The sequence below is a fragment of the Syngnathus floridae genome, chromosome 5 (assembly GCF_059516105.1).
Source record: "Syngnathus floridae isolate MCC-2025c chromosome 5, RoL_Sflo_1.0, whole genome shotgun sequence".
Lineage (NCBI taxonomy): Eukaryota > Metazoa > Chordata > Actinopteri > Syngnathiformes > Syngnathidae > Syngnathus > Syngnathus floridae.
In genome coordinates, this window is record NC_142417.1 from 3635341 (window position 1) to 3658698 (window position 23358).

General features: G+C 43.5%; 7 protein-coding genes and 1 pseudogene across 16 annotated transcripts; 5 read left to right on the forward strand and 3 right to left on the reverse strand.

Moving 5' to 3' along the window:
* Positions 1-224: 224 nt before the first annotated feature.
* On the reverse strand, positions 225-2788 carry LOC148397502 (uncharacterized). The gene is made up of 3 exons (XM_088375681.1): positions 2506-2788; positions 1671-2045; positions 225-1594 (listed from the first exon to the last, which is right to left on the reverse strand). The coding sequence occupies exons 1-3, from the start codon at positions 2681-2683 to the stop codon at positions 792-794; spliced, it is 1356 nt and encodes a 451-aa protein (XP_088231807.1). The 5' UTR covers positions 2684-2788; the 3' UTR covers positions 225-791.
* A 166-nt stretch (positions 2789-2954) lies between these two features.
* On the reverse strand, positions 2955-5717 carry LOC148397503 (uncharacterized; annotated as a pseudogene). Its single transcript, XR_015858540.1, has 2 exons — positions 5339-5717; positions 2955-5148 (listed from the first exon to the last, which is right to left on the reverse strand). The product of XR_015858540.1 is annotated as an uncharacterized LOC148397503 (transcript).
* Positions 5718-5956: 239 nt separating this feature from the next.
* On the forward strand, positions 5957-13444 carry LOC148397504 (uncharacterized). 5 transcript variants are annotated; one of them, XM_088375610.1, is made up of 4 exons: positions 8408-8657; positions 9114-9461; positions 13141-13195; positions 13226-13444. In XM_088375610.1, the coding sequence occupies exons 1-3, from the start codon at positions 8549-8551 to the stop codon at positions 13182-13184; spliced, it is 501 nt and encodes a 166-aa protein (XP_088231736.1). In that variant the 5' UTR covers positions 8408-8548; the 3' UTR covers positions 13185-13195; positions 13226-13444. The 5 variants fall into 5 exon arrangements, with proteins under 5 accessions (XP_088231733.1, XP_088231736.1, XP_088231734.1 ...); XM_088375609.1 differs by having other exon boundaries at positions 8409-8657; positions 9114-9476; XM_088375608.1 differs by lacking the exon at positions 13226-13444 and having other exon boundaries at positions 9114-9476; positions 13141-13209.
* On the reverse strand, positions 12021-14115 carry LOC148397505 (uncharacterized). 2 transcript variants are annotated; one of them, XM_088375673.1, is made up of 3 exons: positions 13829-14115; positions 13541-13588; positions 12021-13435 (listed from the first exon to the last, which is right to left on the reverse strand). In XM_088375673.1, the coding sequence occupies exons 1-3, from the start codon at positions 13902-13904 to the stop codon at positions 12153-12155; spliced, it is 1407 nt and encodes a 468-aa protein (XP_088231799.1). In that variant the 5' UTR covers positions 13905-14115; the 3' UTR covers positions 12021-12152. The 2 variants fall into 2 exon arrangements, with proteins under 2 accessions (XP_088231799.1, XP_088231800.1); XM_088375674.1 differs by lacking the exon at positions 13541-13588.
* LOC148397506 (uncharacterized) lies at positions 13226-15925 on the forward strand. Of its 3 annotated transcripts, none has more exons than XM_088375705.1 (3): positions 13226-13299; positions 13383-13448; positions 14590-15925. In XM_088375705.1, the coding sequence occupies exon 3, from the start codon at positions 14604-14606 to the stop codon at positions 15627-15629; it is 1026 nt and encodes a 341-aa protein (XP_088231831.1). In that variant the 5' UTR covers positions 13226-13299; positions 13383-13448; positions 14590-14603; the 3' UTR covers positions 15630-15925. The 3 variants fall into 3 exon arrangements, with proteins under 3 accessions (XP_088231831.1, XP_088231830.1, XP_088231829.1); XM_088375703.1 differs by lacking the exons at positions 13226-13299; positions 13383-13448 and adding exons at positions 13478-13892; positions 13968-14276; XM_088375704.1 differs by lacking the exons at positions 13226-13299; positions 13383-13448 and adding an exon at positions 13477-13926.
* Positions 15926-16153: 228 nt separating this feature from the next.
* Positions 16154-18235, forward strand: LOC148397507 (uncharacterized). Of its 2 annotated transcripts, none has more exons than XM_088375686.1 (2): positions 16154-16395; positions 16912-18235. In XM_088375686.1, exons 1-2 carry the CDS (start codon positions 16293-16295, stop codon positions 18093-18095), a joined length of 1287 nt encoding a protein of 428 aa, XP_088231812.1. In that variant the 5' UTR covers positions 16154-16292; the 3' UTR covers positions 18096-18235. The 2 variants fall into 2 exon arrangements, with proteins under 2 accessions (XP_088231812.1, XP_088231813.1); XM_088375687.1 differs by having other exon boundaries at positions 16154-16389.
* Positions 18236-18322: 87 nt separating this feature from the next.
* LOC148397508 (uncharacterized) lies at positions 18323-20214 on the forward strand. The gene is made up of 3 exons (XM_088375684.1): positions 18323-18436; positions 18523-18590; positions 18777-20214. The coding sequence occupies exons 2-3, from the start codon at positions 18527-18529 to the stop codon at positions 20015-20017; spliced, it is 1305 nt and encodes a 434-aa protein (XP_088231810.1). The 5' UTR covers positions 18323-18436; positions 18523-18526; the 3' UTR covers positions 20018-20214.
* A 137-nt stretch (positions 20215-20351) lies between these two features.
* Positions 20352-23355, forward strand: LOC148397509 (uncharacterized). The gene is made up of 3 exons (XM_088375605.1): positions 20352-20448; positions 20517-20600; positions 21141-23355. The coding sequence occupies exons 2-3, from the start codon at positions 20519-20521 to the stop codon at positions 23027-23029; spliced, it is 1971 nt and encodes a 656-aa protein (XP_088231731.1). The 5' UTR covers positions 20352-20448; positions 20517-20518; the 3' UTR covers positions 23030-23355.
* Positions 23356-23358: the final 3 nt, after the last annotated feature.

Here is a 23358-nt window from a genome sequence, read left to right on the forward strand (position 1 = left end):
CTTGGATGTGTCAAACCAGTGCCGTAAACTAATGCTAATCAACGATAAACTAAATAAACCAACTTAAAAACTCACCCGTTCACGCAAAACAAATATATTAGGGAAAGTCACAGACACCAAAACAACATACACTATGGCACATTAAATTTGATGATTACAAAAGTTTCACACCCTGAATTATTCTGACACTAACAGACATTGATTTTGGATTCATGACAGTAGTCTTTTATTAATCAAACCTTTTTATTGTTCTTTGTCAAAATGGAAAAGACATTTTCTTCAATCAGCATTTTGTTTCGAACATTGACATTGCTTTGACATTTTATTTGGAATATGACAGTATTGTCACATTTGGCCTGCCCATCCTTGAGAAATCAACATTTGATTTATAAATCTATTTGTGGCCCTTCAGGATTTGCAATAGACCTAATGTGCCCCAATAAATCTTGCAAAATCTCGACGTTGTTACATGATAAACCTTTTGGTACAGATTTTAGCGAGTGTCGTGAAAGTTGACAGACACGATTTGCTTTTAGTTTAACACCTGTGCGCTAGGACTTTCAACTAGCTACATGCTAAGCTACCAGATAAAAACATGACTAATATAAGATTGTTTAAAAATACGAAACAAATATTAGACGTCTGGACAAGGCGCGAGCAAATAGAATACAAGGACAAATTGGATCAATCTTTCACAGGTTATGTAAAAAGATAAATGTTCATAAAATTCAATAAAAACAAAAGCTGGTCTGCTTAGAATATTGTGCTTTTGTGGGGACTCCATCAAAGATTTATTCTGCTTTTTTGTGTATCTGCATATGTCTGGTCATATTGGACCTTTGAGCAAAGCTTCCACCACAAACTGAACAACAAAAGGGTTTTTCTCCCGTGTGAACTCTCATGTGTTTATCCAGACTTTCCTTCCGGGAAAAGGTCGCTCTGCAAAAGGAGCAACTAAAGGGTTTTTCTCCGGTGTGCCTTCGCATGTGTTTTTTCATACTTTGTTTGACAGAAAATGTTGCGCCGCAAATTGAGCATCGAAAGGGTTTTTCTCCCGTGTGCGTTCTCATGTGTAATTCCACATGTTCCTTTCGAGAAAATGTCTTTCCACAAACTGAGCAGCAAAAGGATTTTTCTCCTGTATGGGTTTTCATGTGTCTCATCCAATGTGACTTACAAGTAAAACGTTTACCGCAAACTGAGCAGCTGAAATGCTCTTTAAGCGTGGGACGCTTCTTGCGTTTCCGAGAACTTTTCTTGTCAGGGCCGTCTTTTTGAGAGCCTTGCGATCCTTTGTCGTCGCTTTCGCAGTCAGTGTCGCTTCTCAAAGGTTCTTCGTTATTGTCGCTGTCTGACATTGGCGCTAAGAGATTGCCCAATCCGCCACAGCGGTCTTCGCCTGGACTGCGACGAGGTTGCGACCACTCGGGTGCTTCGTTTTCGCTTTTCACAGCGACGCCGGTCAGTGGCAACTTACAGACGTCAGCCTCCTCTTCAAAGTGGGGGTGTTGTAGATGCTCCAGCTCCAAACCGGACAGCCCCCACAGCGGCTGAGAGGGAAGTTCCTCCTGATCTCCAATCAGCTGCTGCAGGTCTGCAGGACACACGAAACACAAATATGATACTTGTGTAATTCCTTAGCAGTGTAACTTTAGTCAATTTGTCATCACCTTCACAATTCGGCTCGCTCCCCAAAGGTTCCTCCAGGGGGTGACCATCTGCCAGTAGAGTTAAGAGATTGTCTGGTAGTGATCTTCCACACAGACTGCCATGATGAAGCTGCGACCATTCAGGTGGTTCAACTCCCTCGTTGTCACTCTCCGCGGAGGTTGCCCTGCTCATACCGGCCTCTTCCTCCTCTTGCTGCGACCATTCAGGTGGTTCAATTCCCTCGTTGTCACTCTCCGCGGAGGTTGCCCTGCCTATACCGGCCTCCTCCTCCTCCTCTTTAATGTGAGGGAACTGGGGATACTCATGCTCCAAACTAGAGCTCCTCCACTTAATGTCGGAAAGTTCATCCTGACGACCAAGCAGCTGCTCAACGTCTGCAAGACACAACAGAGCTTCGTTCACATTGATCGAATTTGACACAATGTATGTGGTGTAAAGTCAGACTGCTAAGCTTCCGAATTTCAAAAATCACATGCACATAAAGTACATACTTTTCACCCCCACGTGATGCCTAGACAGTGTTCCAATTGGTGGGGAAAAAAACATCAAGATGGCTGCCATGCATATGTTGTGCTTGCTAGTTCAAATGAACATATAGCAAATAAAGTTTGGGGTCACCCAGACAATTTAATGTTTTCCGTGAAAACTAACATTACTGCGCAATGGTTTTCAAGGGTCTTCAAATCATCCATTGACATTTTTAACACAATTAGCAAACACAATAGAACAATGGAGGGGTAGTTTGCTGGAAATGGGGCTTTACACACTAACCTATATATTGCATATAACAAAAAAGACATTTGCAAATGCCAAGTAGAAATTGAGTGGACAAACCTTCGACACGTACGACAATTTGTGCCTTGCAAACAGCTTCCAGTTGCCGTCGATGACGCTCTGTCTCCTCCCTCGCTCGACAAAGTTGCTCTTTGTACGACGCCATGGTTGTTTCAAAAAGCACGTAGATGTCATCGGCGGCCGCAATCAATCGCTCCCTTACCAACTCTTTCAACATTTTGTTGTTGTTCTCAACCAAACAAGAGCAGGAATTGTCGCTCTGCGGAAGCGAGGAGTATTATGCTATGCTAATCCGAGCTCTTCTCTTCTTCGAAATAGCTTTGCATAGACGTTAAAATAGACACCGCCCTCAGCTGGCGAACTATAGTACTGCTTCAATACGGAGATGCTTCCGCCATTCTGTCAGATGTGCATGCCAATATTTTTTCATAAATAAATAAATAATAAACACACACTCTTGTGTCGTAAAATGATGGAAATTACTCACATCTCATGGATCTCCATTTATTAAGGCGTATCACATGACACGTGTCATAGGAAAGGAGTTCAGCATCCCAATCAAAAGGTACATAGAACAGAATTATCATTGATGCTACAAAAATGTGAATGCAAGCCAAACATAATAAAATGGCAATTATACTTTATACAGTGGTTTCTCACAGCAGTCCCTAAGCATGCTAAAAGGGGGGAAAGGAGGGATGAAGTTGGATAGGCAGGAAAGAGAGTAGTCTTATAAAGTCTGCTCAAACAGAAGATGAAAACTTCACAGACCATTGTTCATCTCCCCAACAAACTCGAAATTCTCAATAGAGACTCTTTGCCAAGTGACTGAGGAGGCAACAGGGTTCTCGCCAGTGTGGGTTCTTGTATGACTTATTAAGTTTTGCTTGTCAGAGAATCTTTGGCCACAAAATGAGCATGAAAAAGGTTTCTCGCCAGTGTGGGTTCTTGCATGAACTGTTAGATGTCCTTTTTGATTGAATCTTCGGCCACAAACTGAGCATGAAAAAGGTTTCTCACCAGTGTGGATTCTTGTGTGGGTATTTAAACTTCCCCTCTGACAGAATTTTTGGCCACAAACTGAGCATGAAAAAGGTTCGCCAGTGTGGGTTCTTGCATGAACAGTTAGATGTCCTTTTTTATTGAATCTTTGGCCACAAACTGAGCATGAATAAGGTTTCTCACCAGTGTGGATTCTTGTATGACTTTTTAAAGTTGCCTTCTGAGAGAATCTTTGGCCACAAACTGAGCATGAATAAGGTTTCTCACCAGTGTGGGTTCTTGTATGCCTTGTTAAAGTTCCCTTCTCAGAGAATCTTTGGCCACAAACTGAGCATGAAAAGGGTTTCTCACCAGTGTGGGTCCTTGTATGTCTTTTTAAATGTCCCCCCTGCCTGAAATTTTTGCCACAAACTGAGCATGAAAAAGGATTCCCAACAGTGTGGACTCTTGTGTGCCTTTCTAAGCTTGCCTCCATGGAAAATCTTTGGCCACAAACTGTGCATGAAAAAGGTTTCTCGCCAGTGTGGATTCTTGTATGAACTGTTAGAGCTCCCATCTGACGGAATCTTTGGCCACAAACTGAGCATGAAAAAGGTTTCTCACCAGTGTGGATTCTTTTGTGCCTTTTTAAGGTTTGCTTAAGACTACATTTCTGGCCACAAACCGAACATGAAAAAGGTTTCTCACCAGTGTGGATTCTTGTATGAACTGTTAGAGTTCCCATCGCACGGAATCTTTGGCCACAAACTGTGCATGAAAAAGGTTTCTCACCAGTGTGGATTCTTTTGTGCCTTTTTAAGGTTTCCTTAAGCCTACATTTCTGGCCACAAACCGAACATGAAAAAGGTTTCTCACCAGTGTGGGTTCTTGTATGACTTATTAAGTTTTGCTTCTCAGAGAATCTTTGGCCACAAACTGAGCATGAAAAAGGTTTCTCGCCAGTATGGGTTCTTGTATGGCGTGTTAGATATCTCTTCTCAGAGAAGTTTCGGCCACAAACTGAGCATGAAAAAGGTTTCTCACCAGTGTGGATTCTTCTATGACGTGTTAAAGTTGACTTCTCAGAGAATCTTTGGCCACAAACAGAGCATGAAAAAGGTTTCTCACCAGTATGGATTTTCGTGTGCCTTTTTAAGTTTGTCTTCACTGAGAATATTTGGCCACAAACTGAGCATGAAAGGTTTTTCTTTCTTGTGTGCATTCTCATGCGTTTTTTCAAAACACTGTTATTAGTACAACATTTCCCAAACTGAGAACATTGCCTGTGTTTCTTTTGAGCCTCATCATCATCATCATCATCATCAGGAGCATGTGACGACACGTCATCACTAGCTGATGGTAGACCTGCTTGTGATCCTCCACAGCAGTCTCCATCACCTTCTCTGGTCATTTGTTGATTTGAGCTGCAGCTTGGAAGCTCCGCCGCTTTGCTCACCTCATCAAAACTCTTCACAGGAACACCAGTCAATGGCATCTCCTCCTCCTTTTTAATGTCACAGGAGTCTTCTCCCTCCTCTTTGATACAAGGTTGCTCCAGCTCTTCCTCCTCCTTTATGGTGCAAAGAAAGGTCTGCTCCATTTGTTCATTCAAGCGGTGGACCTCTTTGCCCACATCTTCCTCCTCTTTAATGCGAGGGAGCTCTGGCTCCTGCTGCTTAGGACGAATAGCCTCACTGACGTCTACAAAATAAAACAAACACACATCATTTCAATGTATATTGGCAATGAAAGTTGAAGAGAAACTGGCAAAACTGATACAAGGACTTCTTCAATCTGCCTAACACAGATGATTCCGACAGAATTCTACTAAAAATAAACACTGTGAGAGGATTCATAAAAGAAAATAGTTATTTCCTAAGCAAGTACTAACCAGCTCTGCGTAGCACAACATAAGGCTGAAGCCAAAGATCTTCCAGTCGTCGACGAGTACGGTCCTTTTCCTCCACGTACTTTGCTGTGGTCCTTGCAAACATTTTCACACTTGTTTAACGATGTTCGGCTAACAAAGGCGTCTTTTGGACAGCGGCGAGCTAGCTATTTTAAGAGAATGATGCCGAGAATCTTCAGAGTAGGCAGAGTCGAGCTCATCTGAATACACGTGTCCGAAAGGCGGTCATCATCCGGGTGCATGACGCCACTTCCGGTGCGACCCGCTCGTGGTTGGTGTCTAAATTCGTATTAAGCCTGTCCAAACTGGCCACGGAAGTTCCATTTGTGACATGACGCATTTGAAAGCGTCGTAAGACTGACTCAGCTTGGTAATTGTCTTTGGGACTTTTTAAAAAAAAACTTTTCTTGAATTTGGAAACCACGGGCTGGCGCGTCGCACCGGAACTGACGTCATAGGGACAAGAAGTATTATATATTTGCAGGTTTCTTTCATGTCTATTTTTAAATGTCTTTTGTTTTAAATTCCCAACTCATCTCCCTTTTCAATTGCAGGATTTCACCGTTTACCCGTATTTCATGGAATGTGAAATGTCCGGCCGCTGAGTGACACTCCAGCACAGTAGGTGGCGCTAACGCTCGATGCCACGGTCCCCAAATGGAGAGAAATAAGCAGGAGAAAAGTGGACGTTTAGGCCAAAAGGTGGCGAGGTAGCAAAACCTTGTAAAAGACAAGCGAGTTGCCAGGAAAGTTTTGGTGACGCAAAGCTCTTTGAAAGAACGATGGCGTCCTGTGAGGAGCAAGTTTGTTGTTTTCGAGACGAGACCGAGTGGCGACCACAACTGCAAAATGCTGCTGGGACGATGATGCACAAAAATGGTAGGTGTGCTTGGAGGCTCGCTCGCCTTTTACTTCTTCTCAGCACGTTCAGTTTCTCAATCAAAGACGTTTTTTTTTCTTCTCAGCTTGGCTCCCCTCCACTTTTATTAAGTATATAAATAAAGTTGCAATTTTTTTTTTCAAGGAGAAGTCACAGTACCACAAGACAGTTTGGATCATTTCACAATAAAGGTGTAATTTCTTGCAGGTTGAAGTTTGGTTTTGTGAGGAAAAAGCTATTTAAAGCTATTTAATTATTTTTCCAAATTCTTCATCCTTTGTATTTTGGTTTTCCTTCTGATCACGCACTTTTAATTTGCTGCCAGTCTGCCCCTCCTAGCTTAGCATCGCCGTTGGCTAGCAGCTCAAAAGGCGTAGTCAGTCTACCTATTCATATTTGTGGCAATGATGTCATAAGTAATATGATGTCTCAAGTAGCGTCGCTCAATGGTTGAGCTATCATGAAACATCTGAGCTCCTCCATCTTTTCAATGATGCCGGAAATATGACTCACCCTGACTCCCGTGCTTGTGACCTATAGATGTACACCAGCTGGTTGGTCATCAGGAAGAACTCGCCCCTCAGCCACAGGAGGGGAGCTCCCGTTTAGAGGGGCCCCACCAAGAACCCAAAAAGGGTCCAGCCAACACCCTCATGAAATATAAAGAGGAGGATCCAGAGCTCTTCCACATGAAGGAGGAAGAGGAGGAGACTGATGTCAGCAAGATGCGCCTGAGTGTCGTCCCCGTGAAGAGCGACGACAGCTCACCCGGGTCGCCTCAGCTTTGTTGCCGCCTTGTAAGACCTCCGCCTGAGAAACTCTCTGCGCCGCTGTCAGACAGCGACCACGTGGAAGATGGGAACGACGCAGACCGCGGAGGTGACGACAAAGCCTTCGACAAGAAGATCGCTGGCAGCTGCTCATATTGTGATAAAACCTTTGCTCAAAATGGACCTCTGATAAGACACATGCGAACACACACAGGAGAGAAACCCCACACTTGCTCCGTTTGCGGCAAAGGATTTACCAATAAATCCGACATGGTTCGACACATGAGAACGCACACAGGAGAAAAACCTTTCAACTGCTCACTGTGCGAGAAGAAATTCTCGCACAAGGAAAGTTTGGTAGCGCACGTGAGAACACACACTGGAGAGAAACCCTTCATTTGCTCCGTTTGCGGGAAAACGTTCACTCAAAATTCAAGCATGGTAGCGCACATGAGGATACACACAGGGGAGAAACCCTACGGTTGTTCAGTGTGCGGCAAACGATTCATTCTTAAGCCAAACATGGTGTCGCACATGAGGACACACTCGGGAGAAAAACCTTACGGGTGCTCGCTGTGTGATAAGACCTTCTCTTTCAAGTCTTGTGTGGTAACACACATGAGAACGCACACGGGAGAAAAACCTTTTCGTTGCTCCTTGTGCGGCGAAAGATATGCACAGCGGGCCAATTTGACCGCCCACAAGCGGATACATCACACAGAGTGAACGTTTGCAGATACTCCTTCTTCCTCATTGGATATCTACACGTCGGATATATTTAGTGATGAACCTCTCATCGGTGTTGACGCTGGAAAATTGCAAGAGTGACTCTGATTCGTCCAAGTGACCAAGACAATGGCCGAGTTGTCTTGAGGAGGTGACCCAATCTGTGTGTAAAGTATTCAAAGACCAAAAGGAAGAAAAAACTGTTTGTCACGGATTACATTGAACCCTGTTTCATATTGTCTATTTAAAAGTTCAAAATGTCTTTCAAAATCAAGATAAAAGAAGAAGCACGTTTGTTTCAAGGCTCTTTAGAATCACGTTTAAATGCTACTGATCATTTTTTTCATTGCTTGATTGGCTGCATTACAGCTTATGTCAGTTCGCCAAGTCCTGACATTTGTTTTCCCCGCACTCGTGAATTCTTTTACTTGTGAATATTTGATGTAAACATTTGTATTTGAACATGGAAGCCACATTAAGCAAAAATGAAATGGTCATATAAAATCTGACAAAGGCAGCAGCTTCAGCAGAGAACCCCAGACTTTCTTCTCTCCAAACACTTCTTCCAATAAAAACAACCGCATTTGAACTTCAGCCATTATCTTTTTCTCCATTCTTTTTGGAGCAGTCGCCGTAAGGGGCCGCTGTGTATTACTTCGGACGCTATAATTGCCGTGAAGACACCGTCGAAGAAGAAAAGGCGGAAGTTCGTGCTTTAGTGGGCGTTCAAGCGACATTGAGTTCACCTGCTCGTGCGGCTCGCTCGAAGAAAACATGACATAGTTGCTAAATAAATATTCGGGTTACTTTGGAGTGATGGCGTCCCGTGAGGAGCATCTTTGTCGAGCGAGAGAGGAGAAGGAAGAGCAAGCCCGACGACCGGACGCCATTTTGTCGGCCTCCGATGCCGCGCCGCATAGTCGAGGTTTGGCTACCCACAACAGATCATCGATTACATTGAACAAGAAAAAATAAAAAGCGGCAATACATGACATTAATCAGCCTAGTGTACATGTTAGAAAAGTTACCGAGGAAGACGTACCTTTATCATACATAAGTAAACCTGTAGTATGTACGAAAAATACATGTGTTTACGCATAACATAAGCAACACATGCTGTAACCCGCACTTTAACAATTTTCACAAACAATCAAAATATGTATTACTCAGCGTGTCCTAACATATAAAAGAGAAAATGTCCCAGGGCTCATTACGCTTGGAGGAGGTCAAAGATCACACTCTTCAATGTCCTCACTTATGAACAGAATGAAGTCTCTTTTCCATTGCAGGTTGCACAATTGCTTCTGACACCGCTCCCATCGATTGGGGGAGGATCAACAGCACACCCGCTCAAATTGCTTGTTTTGCTTGCATCTTGTAGACGTCCAGCCACCGACCGATCGTCAGGAAGGGCATCCGGAGCCCCGCCGTGTGAAAGAGGAAGATGAGGATCTGACCCCATGTCGTGTGAAAGAGGAAGATGAAGAGGTGGATGTCAGCGAGTTGTCACTCAACGTCGTCGTGGTGAAGACTGAAGACGAGGCAGTGGAGTGGTCGCGGCCTCATGGACGCAGTCCGAGCGGGGACGGACGCGGGGGACCACCCGCCGACGAGCCCTCAGCTCCGCCTTCGCACGGCGACGACACGGAAAAACCCTCGAGGAGCGCAGCAGATGACGAGAAACGCTTGGGGAGCGGCGCAAAAGATCATTTGACCTGCTCACTTTGTGGTAAAAGCTTCTCTTGTAAGTACAGCGTGAAGGAGCACATGAGAACGCACACGGGAGAAAAACCCTTCAGCTGTACCGTTTGTAGTAAAACATTTGCTTGCAAGTCAAATATGGTGAGACACATGAGAGCGCACACAGGCGAGAAACCGACTTTTCATTGTTCGGTTTGCGGCGACGCCTTTGCGCAAAAAGGATCCTTGATTGTGCACATGGCGACACACGCGGACGAGAAACGTTTTGCGTGCTCAGTTTGTGGAAAAAGATTCGCTAAAAGAAAAAATATGATGGTTCACATGAGGACGCACACGGGAGAAAAACCTTACGGTTGCTCCGTCTGCAGTGAAATGTTTGCCAAAAAGATCTCTTTGATTGCACATACAGCCACGCACACCGGAGAGAAACCTTTCACCTGCTCCGTTTGCGGTGAAAGCTATTCGTACAAGCGGAGTTTGAACATACACATGCAGACGCACACGGGGGAGAGTCTGATTAGTTGCTCGGTTTGCCGTGAAAGTTTTTCTTACAAAAAAAGTTTGAAGGCCCACATGCGGAAACACACGGGAGAAAAACCTTTCACCTGCTCCGTTTGTGGCGAAAGCTTCACCTACAAGCAGACTTTAAACGCACACATGAAAAGGCACACGGGAGAGAAACCCTTCAGTTGCTCAGTTTGTGGAGAAAGTTTTACTTATAGGCCGACTTTTAACGCACACATGAGAACTCACACGGGAGAGCAACCTTTTACTTGCCCAGTTTGTGGCAAAAGCCTTTCTTACAAGCACAGTTTGAATGAACATATGCAAACGCATGCAGAGAAACGCTTTAGTTGCTCCATTTGCGGGCAACAATATGCTCAGGAGGCTTCGCTGAGTGCGCACACAGCAACGCACACGGGAGAAAAACCTTTCACCTGCTCCGTTTGTGGCGAAAGCTTCACTCAAAAACAATATATGCTCAAACACGTGAGAAGGCACACGGGAGAAAAACGCTGCGCTTGTTCAGTGTGCGGGAAAAGTTTTGCCTCAAAGCAGCATTTGAACGTGCACGCGTGGACGCACACTGGAGAAAAACCCTTCCGTTGCTCAGAATGTGGCGAAAGCTTCACTCAAAAACAATATATGGTGAGACACATGAGGAAGCATACTGGGGAAAAACCTTTCATTTGCTCCGTTTGCGGTAAAAGTGTGACTTCCAAGCACAGCTTGATTGCACACATGCGGGGGCACACAGAAGAGAAACCCTTCGCTTGTTCCCTTTGCGCCAAAAGATTCACGAGCAAAAGAAATCTGAACGTCCACATGAGAACACACACGGGAGAAAAACCCTTCAGCTGCTCAGACTGTGGTAAAAAATTTGCTTTCAAGCAAAACTTGAACGCACACATGCAAACGCACAATAAGGAATAAACGTACATTCCCGTTGGTGCCAAAATCTTTTCTTTCTCAGGAGGTTTTTCAGTTTTTCCAGATTTTTTTGCTCAGATTTTTTTATGATTCACAGACTGTAACGTCATTTTTATGATGATTTAAATGATCAGTGGTGAGAAGTATCAAATTACAAATACGCAATTACTCTACTTTTTACTTAGATTATTTGTATAACTGTACTTTCCTTGAGAATTTATTTTTCAGATGTCTTTACATCTTTTACTTTTCTGATATATGTACTTTCTATTCCTTAGTCTGTCCAATCAGCACTCCAAATCAATCGGCTGAAATATAACCCAAATTGGGCCAACTAAGGACTGACTCAAGTTTTGAGGTTACTTATTTAACCCCTAACGTCCACTCAAATGAATAGCAAGTTCTTTTTGTACAACAAAGACCATTGTGTAGGTTGTTTTGTGGGTTATTCAACTTTTTGAGTTTACATATAAAATTTTTACTCTTTGTGAAGAGAATTGATTGTTGTTGTTGGCACATGATTGATTTGTGATTCTTAGTCTGAGACAGACAAACAATGTGTGTTTTTTACAGTTATCTTTTGTTCATTTTATTTTGGGTGACTTGGATAGCAAAGTTGTAGCATTGTGTTGTTTCAATAGCATTGAAGCAGAGGTGCAACAATTAATCAGCAACCACCAATAACTGATTATCAAACCAATTAACACGTGTTTTGATTATCAATCGATCGTTTGGAGACCTTGTTTAACACAATTGTTCAATTTAGTCTCAACAAGAAATAGATTAATTTCTGTCATACTCCATGAAAGCAATGGAAAGAAATATTTTTTGTCTGTTTACATTCCTTTCAATTATTGGAATGTTTTGTATTCACTTTCTCTGCTGTAGATTCTTGTAGGATTGCAAAGAGATAGTTCAATAAAGGACCGGTCAAATGTTGGGTTGCTATCGCTCAGATTCTTTTCACAAATGAGCTCTTGTGGCTTTCTTTCTGCATCAAGTGTAGGATGACCAATTTAGTTGCAATTCAAATTTTAATGCTATCACCCCATTTAGCTTTTATATATATGTATAAAGACACACACACCAATCGCCATCTTGTGGCGGTATTAAAAACAATGCCAAATGAGAGTCGAGTAAGAAGAGACACCAGAGGTCAGGATGGGTTTCGTCTTTATTGTAAAGGACAAAAGGAGTGACCAAATTTTTAATCATTACCGCCTTTCCAGACTCAATTTGGTCTCAGGTGACTTTATGAAAATTCAGATGAATTACACAAGCTCCACAACTAAAAGACTTTTCTTTTGTGTGTGTTCTCATGTCTGTTCATATCAGACTTATTGGAAAAGCTTTTATCACAAAGTGAGCATCCAAAAGGTTTTTCTCCCGAGTGCGTTCTTGTGTGTCTCATCATATTTTGCTTTACAGTGAAATTTTTGCCGCAAACTGAGCAACTAAAAGGTTTCTCACCTGTGTGTGTTCTCGTGTGTACATTCAAATCATACTTGTTGGAAAAGCTTTTACTACAAACAGAACAAGTGAAGGGTTTTCCTCCCGTGTGGTTCAGCACGTGTGATTTCAAACCGTGTTTATAAGAAAAACTGTCACCACAAACTGAGCAAGTGAAAGGTTTATCACCCGTGTGTGTTCTCATGTGTTGGATCATGTTTTGCTTCTGAGAGAATCTTTTACCACAAACGGAGCAACTAAAGAGTTTTTCCCCCGAGTGTGTTCTCATATGCACATTCAAACTGTGCTTATAAGAAAAGCATTCGCTGCAAATTGAGCAACTAAAGGGTTTCTCGCCTGTGTGGGTTCTCATGTGCTTCACCATAACGGACTTTTTAAGGAACCGTTTACCACAGACTGAGCAAACAAAGGGTTTTTCTCCCGTGTGTGTTTTCATGTGTGTATTTACATTGTACTCATAAGAAAACTTTTCACCACACACTGAGCAAGTGAAAGGTTTTTCCCCTGTGTGTGTTGCTGTGTGTGCAATCAGATTGACCTTGCGGGCAAATTTATCACCGCACACTGTGCAGCTGAAAGGATTTTCGCCTGTGTGTTTTCTCATGTGTACGTTCATATTTCCTTTTCGAGCAAAACCTTCCCCGCAGATTGAGCAGCTAAAAGGTTTTACTCCTGTGTGTGTCTGCATGTGTTCATTCCAAGTACTCTCATAAGGAAACGTTTTGCCGCAAACTGAACAGCTAAAAAGTTTTTTACGTAAGGGACGCCTTCTACGTGTTTGATCAGTTTTCTTTTCCTCATTGCAGTTATTTTTGTCATCACCGTTACGATCAACGTCGCTCCTCAATGACCCTTCTGTGTCTTCGCGATGAGCTAAGAGGTAGTGTGCTGCTGGTTCTCCTTCACTTGGACTGTGATGAAGAACTTCTTCGTCTTTGACGTCTTCACTCTTCACAATGATGACTGTCAGTGGCAACTGGCTGATATCAACCTCCTCTTCTTCCGCTTTAAAGTGAAGGTTCTGTGTCTCCCCCTCTTCCTCTTTAAGGTGGGGTGGCGAGCTCGGCCTCGGTGCATCAGGTGGAACTTTCGGCTGCCCACCTGTAGACCACAAGTAACACAAACAAGTTAAATATTATATATTATTTTATGTCGCATGAATGGCAATGTGGAGTTAATTCTTGTTTTGGTTTGGATGGAAATCACCTTTAATAACGGCAAAAGTAGAAATTTTCACAATAAGATGAGTGAATTCTGTAAAACAAACGAAATAGACGTGAGCGATAACTGCTGTTGGGATAAGTTAACACCCCCCAAAATGAAAGATACCGTCACGTGACGTCCAAGTCGTTATTCGATTGGCCAATTGTAAAATCAAAATGGCTGTCTTTGTTTTGTTGTGTTCGTTCATCGTGCAATTTCGCACGGAAGAGCGATCGAATAATATTATAAACACATTATGCATGATAATTGAAATTTTTGGGATTTTCTCACGTCGCTCGTGAAGGGGGTCCACATGTTGTCGCTCGTGGTCGATTACTCGACAAAGTTGCTCACGGTCCGTCGCCATCTTTTTAGACGCTAATATTCCAGTTAGTTTCTCTCTTCTCAACTCTTGTATGTTTTCTTTCAGTGACCACACGTCGACAATTTGGACGACGCACTTCGTCTTTCTCGCCTGACCAATTTAAGCCCCTTTCTTCTTCAATGGCCGTCGCTAATTTCGCGCACGCGCAGTATGATTTCTTGGTACCCAACAAGTTCCGTGTACATTTCGGGTAACCGGTTCGACGAGAGCTAAAAAGCGAGGTGGAAATTAGAACATTCGGACTGTCTGAAAGAACGATGACGTCGCACGAGGAGCAAGTTTGTTGCGAGAAGATCGAGCGACTACGGCAGGACGACGACATTATCTTGGCGCCCATCGTGTTGCACATGCAAGGTGAAAGTTTGTCTGTTTAAATTCCAGAAGAAAACACCTATTTTTGAGGTAGAGTGACCCGATATTGATTATATCATAAATGCGGAACAGGTCATACATACACGATGTTTTCCTGGCAGATCTCGACGTAAACACCCCCACAGTGTCGGTGTAGGGATAACACCTATTTCTTACAATACTTAATTTAACAACTTTTAAAAAAATGGTCTCCAACAAAGCTTTGCATCAATGATCACTGCAAGAAATGTCAAAAGAACATATAACCTTTTGATTGGATTGGTGCCCAAAGTAACATCTACCTTGTGTCCTGCAGACATCCAACAGCTGATGGGTCACCCAGAGGAAGTTCTCCTCTGCCCGCAAGTGGGGGGCTCCAGTTCAGCACAGGAGCGCCCACAGCCTCCCAACATTAAAGAGGAAGAGAACGAGGTGGACGTCAGTGAGCTGCCGCTAAGCATCGTTGTGGTGAAGAGCGAGGACGACCACCCGCTTGGTGGCTTGCAGCTTGGCTTTCACGGTCCAAGTGGAGAACGCCGTGCAGGCTCGCCAGTAGACGAGCTCCCGGCTCAGCTGGCGCAGCCCCAAAAAGCTTTGAGGATCTGTGCAGACGACCAAGGTGACGATAAGTGCTTGAAAGACTCCCGGAAGGACGTGAGGCCTCACACGGATGAAGATCGTTTCACCTGCTCTTTTTGTGGCAAAAGCTTCACCAAGGCCTATCAGAATAGACACATGAGAACCCACACGAGAGAGAAAACGTTTCGCTGCTCCGTTTGCGGCGAAACCTTTTCCCAAAAGGTCTCTTTGATTGTACACAAGGTAACGCACACGCTAGAAAATCCTTTCACTTGCTCAGTATGCGGCAAAATCTATTATATCAAAGACCATTTGAGTCGACACATGAGAACGCACACGGGGGAAAAACCTTTCGCTTGCTCCGTTTGCGGTGAAAGGTTTGCCCACAAGATCTCGTTGGTGGCGCACACAGCGACGCACACGGGGGAAAAACCTTTCGCTTGTTCCGTTTGCGGCGAAAGCTTCTCTTATAAGCATTGCGTGACAAGACACATGAGGACACATACGGGGGAAAAACCCTTCACTTGCTCTGTTTGCTCTCAAAGTTTTACGTATAAGGAGACTTTAAATTCTCACATGCAGACGCACACGGGAGAAAAACTCTTCACCTGCTCAGTTTGCGGCAAAAACTTTTGTTATAAGAACGGTTTAAAATCGCACGTGCTGACGCATGCCCGTGAGAAACCTTTCACCTGCTCACTTTGTGGGAAAAGCTTTGCTTATAAGAGTACATTGAAATCGCACGTAAGGAAACACAATGGAGAACACACTTTTTAGCATTTTTCTCACAATGGAGGCATTTTTGTTTGTACAGCCATTTGTTAAAAAAAAAAAAGCATTTTCAATGTAAATTCTGTCTTTTTTTTCTTTTTTTAAAGAGAAGTATCTTTAACTTAATAAATTGTTTTTTCTTGTTGACCTGAATCAGACCTGAGTGTAAAGGTTTTCTATTAATGGTCAGTTGGGTCTTTGAAAACCTTGACTATAGCATCCTTGAATTTGGAACTTTGAAATGCAACTGCAATTAGTTGCCCTTTTGTATTTTGTGTGTTTATTAAAGATTGTTTTGTCTATTTGTTAGTCATATTTTTAATTCATTGTGGCCCACGTGTCAGGTCTTAACAAAGCCTCCTATTAATGACAGCATAATGAAGTTCCAACTCGACACATTTATTTTTGATCAAATTGATTTTTGGGTGTGCTAATTGCAGTCTGTAGGATTAATTTCCCATTGCGTCGAGGAATTTTGTCTCAAGATGGTAGCCGTACGACGTCATCACAATGGATGCTCGGCTGCCGTAAAACCAGCATCATTGTCGAAAAAGGCGGAAGTCTATCCGCAGAACACAAGACAAGGTTTAGACGTTGACCGCGAGGTTAAAGTTGTGTTGAAGAGAACACCGAAACGATTGAAGGAAAGACTGAAAATTTAAAAGAAAAATGACGTCGTCCGAGAAGACACTTTGTCGAGGGACAAATAAGCTCGAGCGACCGCAGGACGCCATTTTCCCGGCTCCGGTTGTCATGCACATGCAAGGTGATGGTACGTTCCATGTTTTATGTTCACGTGTTCAGTCGTCCGATTGCGGCCCACCGTCCAGATACGGTATTGTTATGTGGTGTTACTTCCAAAAAATGAAGACTAAACAGTTCCCAGTGTGAATCCCAGGATTCTTTGTTATGATGTTGATGTTTAGGGGAACGTTTTAAGTGACGTACAGATCTTACAAGGATCATCGTTTGGGGTTTAGATACATTGATCGGACTCCCTCAAAAGAGCACAAAACGACATGGTGAATAAAGGTAGACCCAGATTTGGTCAATTGGTGGAGCCTGAGTTTCAACGCTAACTTTGAAATTTAGGTTAAAACATGGGGGAAATAAATAACTGTCATTTAAAAGGTCACTTACCTGGCTTGTCCTTCAACAATCAGTCAAGGGCCTTCAGACAGTTAAGTCTTTGCTGACTCTGGTCGGAAGGCAGGAATCGGGCTCAAAGTTATCCAGATGATCTTTGTGTGTTGACCTCACCTTGAATCGTGCTGTTTGTGTCTTACAGACGTGCAGCAGCTGATAGCTCGACATGAACCGCTTCCTCCACAGACTCAAAGGGAAAGCTTGGAGCGTTCTCGGTCATCCCTTGTCACGGAGGAACAAGAGGAAGTTCAGACTGCTCACGTCAAAGAGGAAGAGGAGGAGCTTGATGTGAACGAGCTGCCGCTGACTGTCATCGTTGTGAAGATTGAAGACGAAGGAGACCACTCGCAGCTTGGGCCAAGTGGAGAACATTGTGGAGGAGCACCACCTGGCACGCTCGCAGCGCCGCAGTCACACAGCGTCACCGGCCAAGAGCATTTGAAGAACGACGGGGACAACCAACACTCTGAAAGTTCTGAAAAAGAGACAACCCTGAACAAGACAAGTAGTCCAACACGCAGGAGACATTGCAGGCGTCAGGAAGATTTTGCCGGCACAGTCTGCGGCGAAACGTTTTTACATGAGAGTATTTTGAATGCACACATGCAGAAACACATGAGAGAAAGACCTTTTTGTTGCTCCGTTTGCGGACAAAGGTTTATTAAAAAGTCAGATATGACTCGGCACATGCGGACAACACACCGAGGAGAAAAGCCCTTCAGGTGCACAGTTTGCGCTAAAGCGTTCACGCAGCAGATCAACATGGTCGAACACTTGAGAACACACACGGGAGAAAAACCTTTCACATGCTCCGTTTGTGATAAAAGCTTTTCCATCAAGACCTACTTGAACAAGCACATGAGAACACACACGGGAGAAAAACCCTTCGGTTGCTCCGTTTGTGAGAAAAGCTTTACTAATAAGTCTGATTTAAACAGACACACGAGATCCCACGCCGGAGTGAAACCTTTCAGTTGCTCAATTTGTGGAGACACATTTGCAGTCAGGGCCTCGCTGCTTGCACACACGTTAGCGCACACGGGACAAAAACATTTTACTTGCTCTGTTTGTGATAAAAGCTTTTCCATCAAAACCTACCTGAAGAAACACATGAGGACGCACACGGGAGGAAAACCCTTCGGTTGCTCCGATTGCGACAAGAGCTTTGCCAATAAGTCAGATTTGAACAGACACTCGAGGACGCACACTGGAGAGAAACCTTTCGCCTGCTCAATTTGCAGTAAACAATTTTGTTACAAGTACAGTTTGACTGCACATATGCTGACACACAACAGACAAGAAAATGTTTTGATTCCAACAATATAAAATGATGCAGTGATTGGGAAATAAATACAGATGTCGATTGGGTACTCGGCGTCTTTTTCAATTGTCACCAATTTCCTGGAGATGACATTTAGTCATCCCTTTTGGATTCACATTCTTTGCAATAAAGATTTTATTTGCGGCCTCGGTGAAGCTCTTTTCCTGGTCTCTCATTTTGAGCCACCTTCAATGCCAACGCAAGATGGCAACAATGCACCTTCTTTACTACCGCTGCAACATGGTTGTCACTGTCGTAAACCACCACAGAAGAAGAAATTGCGGAAGTAGTTGAACTCCCGTCAATGTTTTCTGCACAGCCTTTGAGACAGCGCGACAGAGACCAGGTGAAATTGAACGGAAAACAAAATGAAGATGCCACAATGAACTCATTTGCACGCGAGTCGAATAACATGTTTCGATTGTTTATCAGAACAATGGCGCTGCAACGAAAACAGTTGGAAGCTGATGACGAGAATGGCATCGTGTTGGACATGCAAGGTCTGTCAACACGCACACCGGTCTTCTTTTGTCAGTTATTGGAATTTGATTCGACCAAATATCAGAATGGGCCGAAAAAAAAGATCCATTTCGGTTGAGTTCTTCTGTCTCAAATTTGACTATGTCACATAATGACCGAGTGGGATGTTATGGCAGTTACGCAGCTGACATGTTTGTGTCTTGCAGATATCCAGCAGCTGATTGTTTGTCAGGAAGACCTTTCCCCTCAGTCGCAAGGGTTAGAAAGTTCCGCTTTAGAGCAGGAGCATCCACAGCTTTTTCATATTAAAGAGGAAGAAGAGGATCCGTGGCCCCTTCACGTCAAAGATGAACAAGAGAATCAACAGTCCTTTCATGTGAAAGAGGAAATGACAGATCCAATGCCCACCTGTGTGAAGGAGGAGGAGGACGCCGTTTATATCAGCAAGTTGTCACCGAGCTGCGTCTCTGTGGACCAACGTGAATTGTCGAAGCTTAATCATCAGACCACAAGTGGAGATGGACGTGGAGGGCCGTCACCGGACGACCGGTTAGCGCCTCTGTCGGACAGCGACGACTTGGAAGAACCTTTGACTTGCGACGCAGACCACCAATGCAAGCGGTTGAAATGCTCCGGAAAGAAGACAAATCTTAGCAACAAGGAAATGTCACAAACCAGCAAAAAACGTCTTCCCTGCTCAGTTTGTGGCAAAAGTGTTGCTCAGCAACATTTGTACAGACACATGAGAACACACACTGGAGTAAAACCCTTCAGTTGCTCATTTTGCAGTAAAACGTTCACTACAAAAGACCAAATGGAGTCACACACGAGAATACACACAGGGGAGAACCCTTTCAGTTGCTTGGTTTGCGCTAAAACATTCATCCAAAAGGCAAATATGATTCGACACATGAGAACACACACAGGAGAAAAACCATTTAGTTGCTCAACTTGCGGGAAAGCATTTGCCCTAAAAGAACACGTGGATTCCCACATGAGAGTGCACACGAGGGAAAAACCCTTTTGTTGCTCAATTTGTGGTCAAACATTCACCCTGAAAAAAAACCTAGCGCCACACATAAGAATACACATGGCAGGGAAACCTTTTAGCTGCTCAACGTGCGCAAAAACGTATTCTCGAAAAGACTATTTGGAAACACACATGAAAACACACACAGGAGAAAAACCCTTCTGTTGCTCTGTGTGCGGGAAACTCTTCACTCTGAAGCGAAACCTGGTACCACACATGAGAATACACACAGGAGAAAAACCCTTCCCTTGCTCAATTTGTGGAAAAAGATTCACTCTCAAGCAAACCATGGAATTACACATGACAACACACACAGGGGAAAAACCATTCCGCTGCTCTCTGTGCGATAAAACATTCGCTGATAAGTCAAATATGAAATTGCACATGAAGACCCACGCGGGAGTTAAAAACTGTTAGTTGATCACTTTGTGGTTTTTGATTCCAAGTGAAGCCACACAAGTAAAGGAGAATGAATATCTGATGGAAATGGCACTTTTCTAACATCCAAAGCAAGGTTATTTTCTTTAACGAAAATTAACACAACTCCAAATAAAACTGAGAACAAACTTTTTGTGAACAAACTCAAATAAAAATGATTTAGAAATAAATGAAAAGTAAGGATTTATTTATTATTTTATTTAAAAGAATAACTTGCCGCTTTGCAAGTCCTATATCGTGCTGGTCGTTCGTGGTGAGGCGTCTTCAATACCACCTCAAGGTAGCGGTCACATATTTTACAGCGTTAACTGCTGCCGGGCATACACCATCGAAGAAGAAAAAGGCGGAAGTCGGCAAGGCTTCAAGACTCCACAAGTTGTGAGACGGCGACTCGGTTAAATCAAACGAGGGTAAAATAACATGTAAAAGTTTTAATAATAACTAATTATAATAAAAACGTTGTGACTGTTCAACAAAGAAATGGCTTCGTGCGAGGAGAACGAGCGACAACAAAAACAACTGGAAGTTGCTGGCAAGAGTCACATCGCGTCCTACAACCAAGGTCTGATCACATGTCCATTTGTATAATACATTTGATATTTTGGATATTAAAGAATAGAGTAAAGATATTCTCAGTGAACGTATTAATATCAATAAAATAAAAGCAACTCAATTCGGGAAGGATAGTTTTACCCTGACTGCAACTGCGGCCGACGTTTTAAAGACGGTCTCCAAATAGTTTTACTTTGCATAGATAAAGTTGATAGCCAAAAGATGCTAAATTAATGTGTTATAATTTGGTGAGAGTTACGTTGTCTATTTTCGCATTTTACTGGCATCATGTTGCGACAGAAATTGATCAGTCGCGTAGATAGCCCTGAGGTGGGGGGTGTACTGGACACACTGAGATTCTTAATGACCACAATCGCCCCCCCCCCCCCCCCCCCCCCCTCAAAATACCTCCAGTAAAACAGAAAATAAGCTAGAAAACTCTAGTTTATATCACAAAAAGTTTTACCGTGGAGAACAAAACTCCACCACTTCAGTGCATCTTTTTTGGGCAGTTTGTGTTAATCTCATTGTACTTGCTTGTGCCCTGCAGACGTCCAGCAGCTGATTGTCCATCGTGAAGAAGTGGCCCCTCGCTCCAGTTTCCAGCAGGAGGATCCTCGTCCCCTTTGCATTAAGGAGGATGAAGATCCACTGCCGCTCACCTTTCAAGAGGAAGAAACTGAGGAACAGCAAACTCCCGTCGAAGACAAAGCGGAGGAGTCACCACCACTGCATATTAAAGACGAAGACAAGACGTATGATGTCAGCAAGTTGCCGTCGACCGTCATCTGCGTCAAAGACGAACCACCCAAGCAGGCGAAGTGTCATCATCCTCGTCGAAAGGGAGATTCCTGTGGAGGGCCGTCGCCATACAAACTCTTAGCTCCCCTGTCGGACAGCGACGACATGGAGAGTGACGCAAACTTTGAAGGTGACGACAAACAGTCCAACCATCAAGCAGCTTCGCAAACACTTGGAAAACGTTTGACCTGCTCAGAATGTGGTAAACCCTTCACATCAACCCTGGGTAGCCACACACCATCGCACATGAGTGAAAAACATCTCTGTTGCCCTTTGTGTGTGAAAACATTCTCTTTTAAAACACAAGTGGCACAACACATGAGAATCCTCACCGGGCAAAAACCTTTCTGTTGCTCCGTTTGCAGTAAAACGTTCTCCAATCAGTCCAACATGGTAAAACACATTAGAACGCATACAGGAGAAAAACCCTACAGTTGCTCAGTGTGCGGTAAGAAATTCTCCCAAACGTCACACATGGTCACACATATGAAAATTCACACAGGAGAAAAGCCTTTTGGTTGCTCCATTTGTGGTAAACGATTCATACTGAAGCGAACCATGTTATCACACACGAGGATACACACAGGAGAAAAACCTTTTAGTTGTTCTGTTTGTGGTGAAACGTTTTCTCAAAAGCGTCAACTGGGGCAACACATGTCCGCGCACACGGGGGAACACCCCTTCACCTGTTCCGTTTGTGCAAAAACATTCACCCAAAAGCCAAATCTGGTATCACACATGCGGACACACACAGGAGAAAAACCTTTCTGTTGCCCAGTTTGTGGCAAAACATTCTCCAATAAGTCCAACATGTCAAAACACATGAGAACGCACACAGGAGAGAAACCCTTTTGTTGCTCATTGTGCGATAAAACATTCTCTCAAACGTCACACATGGCAACGCACATGAAAATGCACACAGGGGAAAAACCTTTTTCTTGCTCACTTTGTGAGAAACGATTTACCCTGAAGCGTAGTATGGTTGCGCACATGAGAACGCACACAGGTGAAAAACCCTTTCGCTGCCTAATTTGTGGAAAAGCATTCTCTCAAAAGCGCCAACTGGTACCACACATGAAAACACACACGGGAGAAAAACCCTTTTGTTGTTCATTCTGTGATAAAACATTCTCTCAGAAGTCACACATGGTGTCACATGTGAAAATACACACAGGAGAAAAACCTTACAGTTGCCCACTTTGCGGTCAAACATTCATTCAAAAACGTAGTTTGGTATTACACACAAGAACGCACACTGGGGAAAAACCCTTTCGTTGCACGTTGTGCACAAAGACGTTCTCTCATAAGTCCTGCGTGGCATCACACATGAGAATACACACAGGAGAAAAACCCTTTCGTTGCTCAGTGTGTGACCAGTCCTTCATTCAAAAACATAGTCTGACATCACACATGAGGACGCATACAGGAGAAAAACCATTCAATTGCTCCATTTGCGGTAAAGCATTCTCTCAAAAGCCACACCTGGCATCACACATGAGAACACACACAGGAGAAAAACCTTTTTGTTGCTCAGTTTGTGGTAAAACATTCACCCACAAGTCCAACATGGTCAAACACATGAGAACACACACAAGAGAAAAAAGCTCGGTGAAAGTTGCGCACACGGGGCCGATTTGACTGTACGCTTACGGACATGAAAAGTGAATGTTCCTAAAAGTGTAGTCCCCTGCAATATTGCTGTATCCAAAACATTGTCATCATTTCAATGTTATTCTTCTCCAGGTCTGAAATTTTCCTTCTAGCAATAGTGGTTTGGTGATTTTCCAAGTGTGGTACGCAAGCTCTCTCTGGTGGTAGATGACAGAATCACTCAATACAAATAAAATATACTAAAAATATTAGAACGTTATGCAAGGCTGTTTAAACTTTTTTTTTAATTCAGTAATGTGCATTTTTTATTTTTCATTGACATGTTTCATTTTGTACATTCACACAAGCATGAGCTT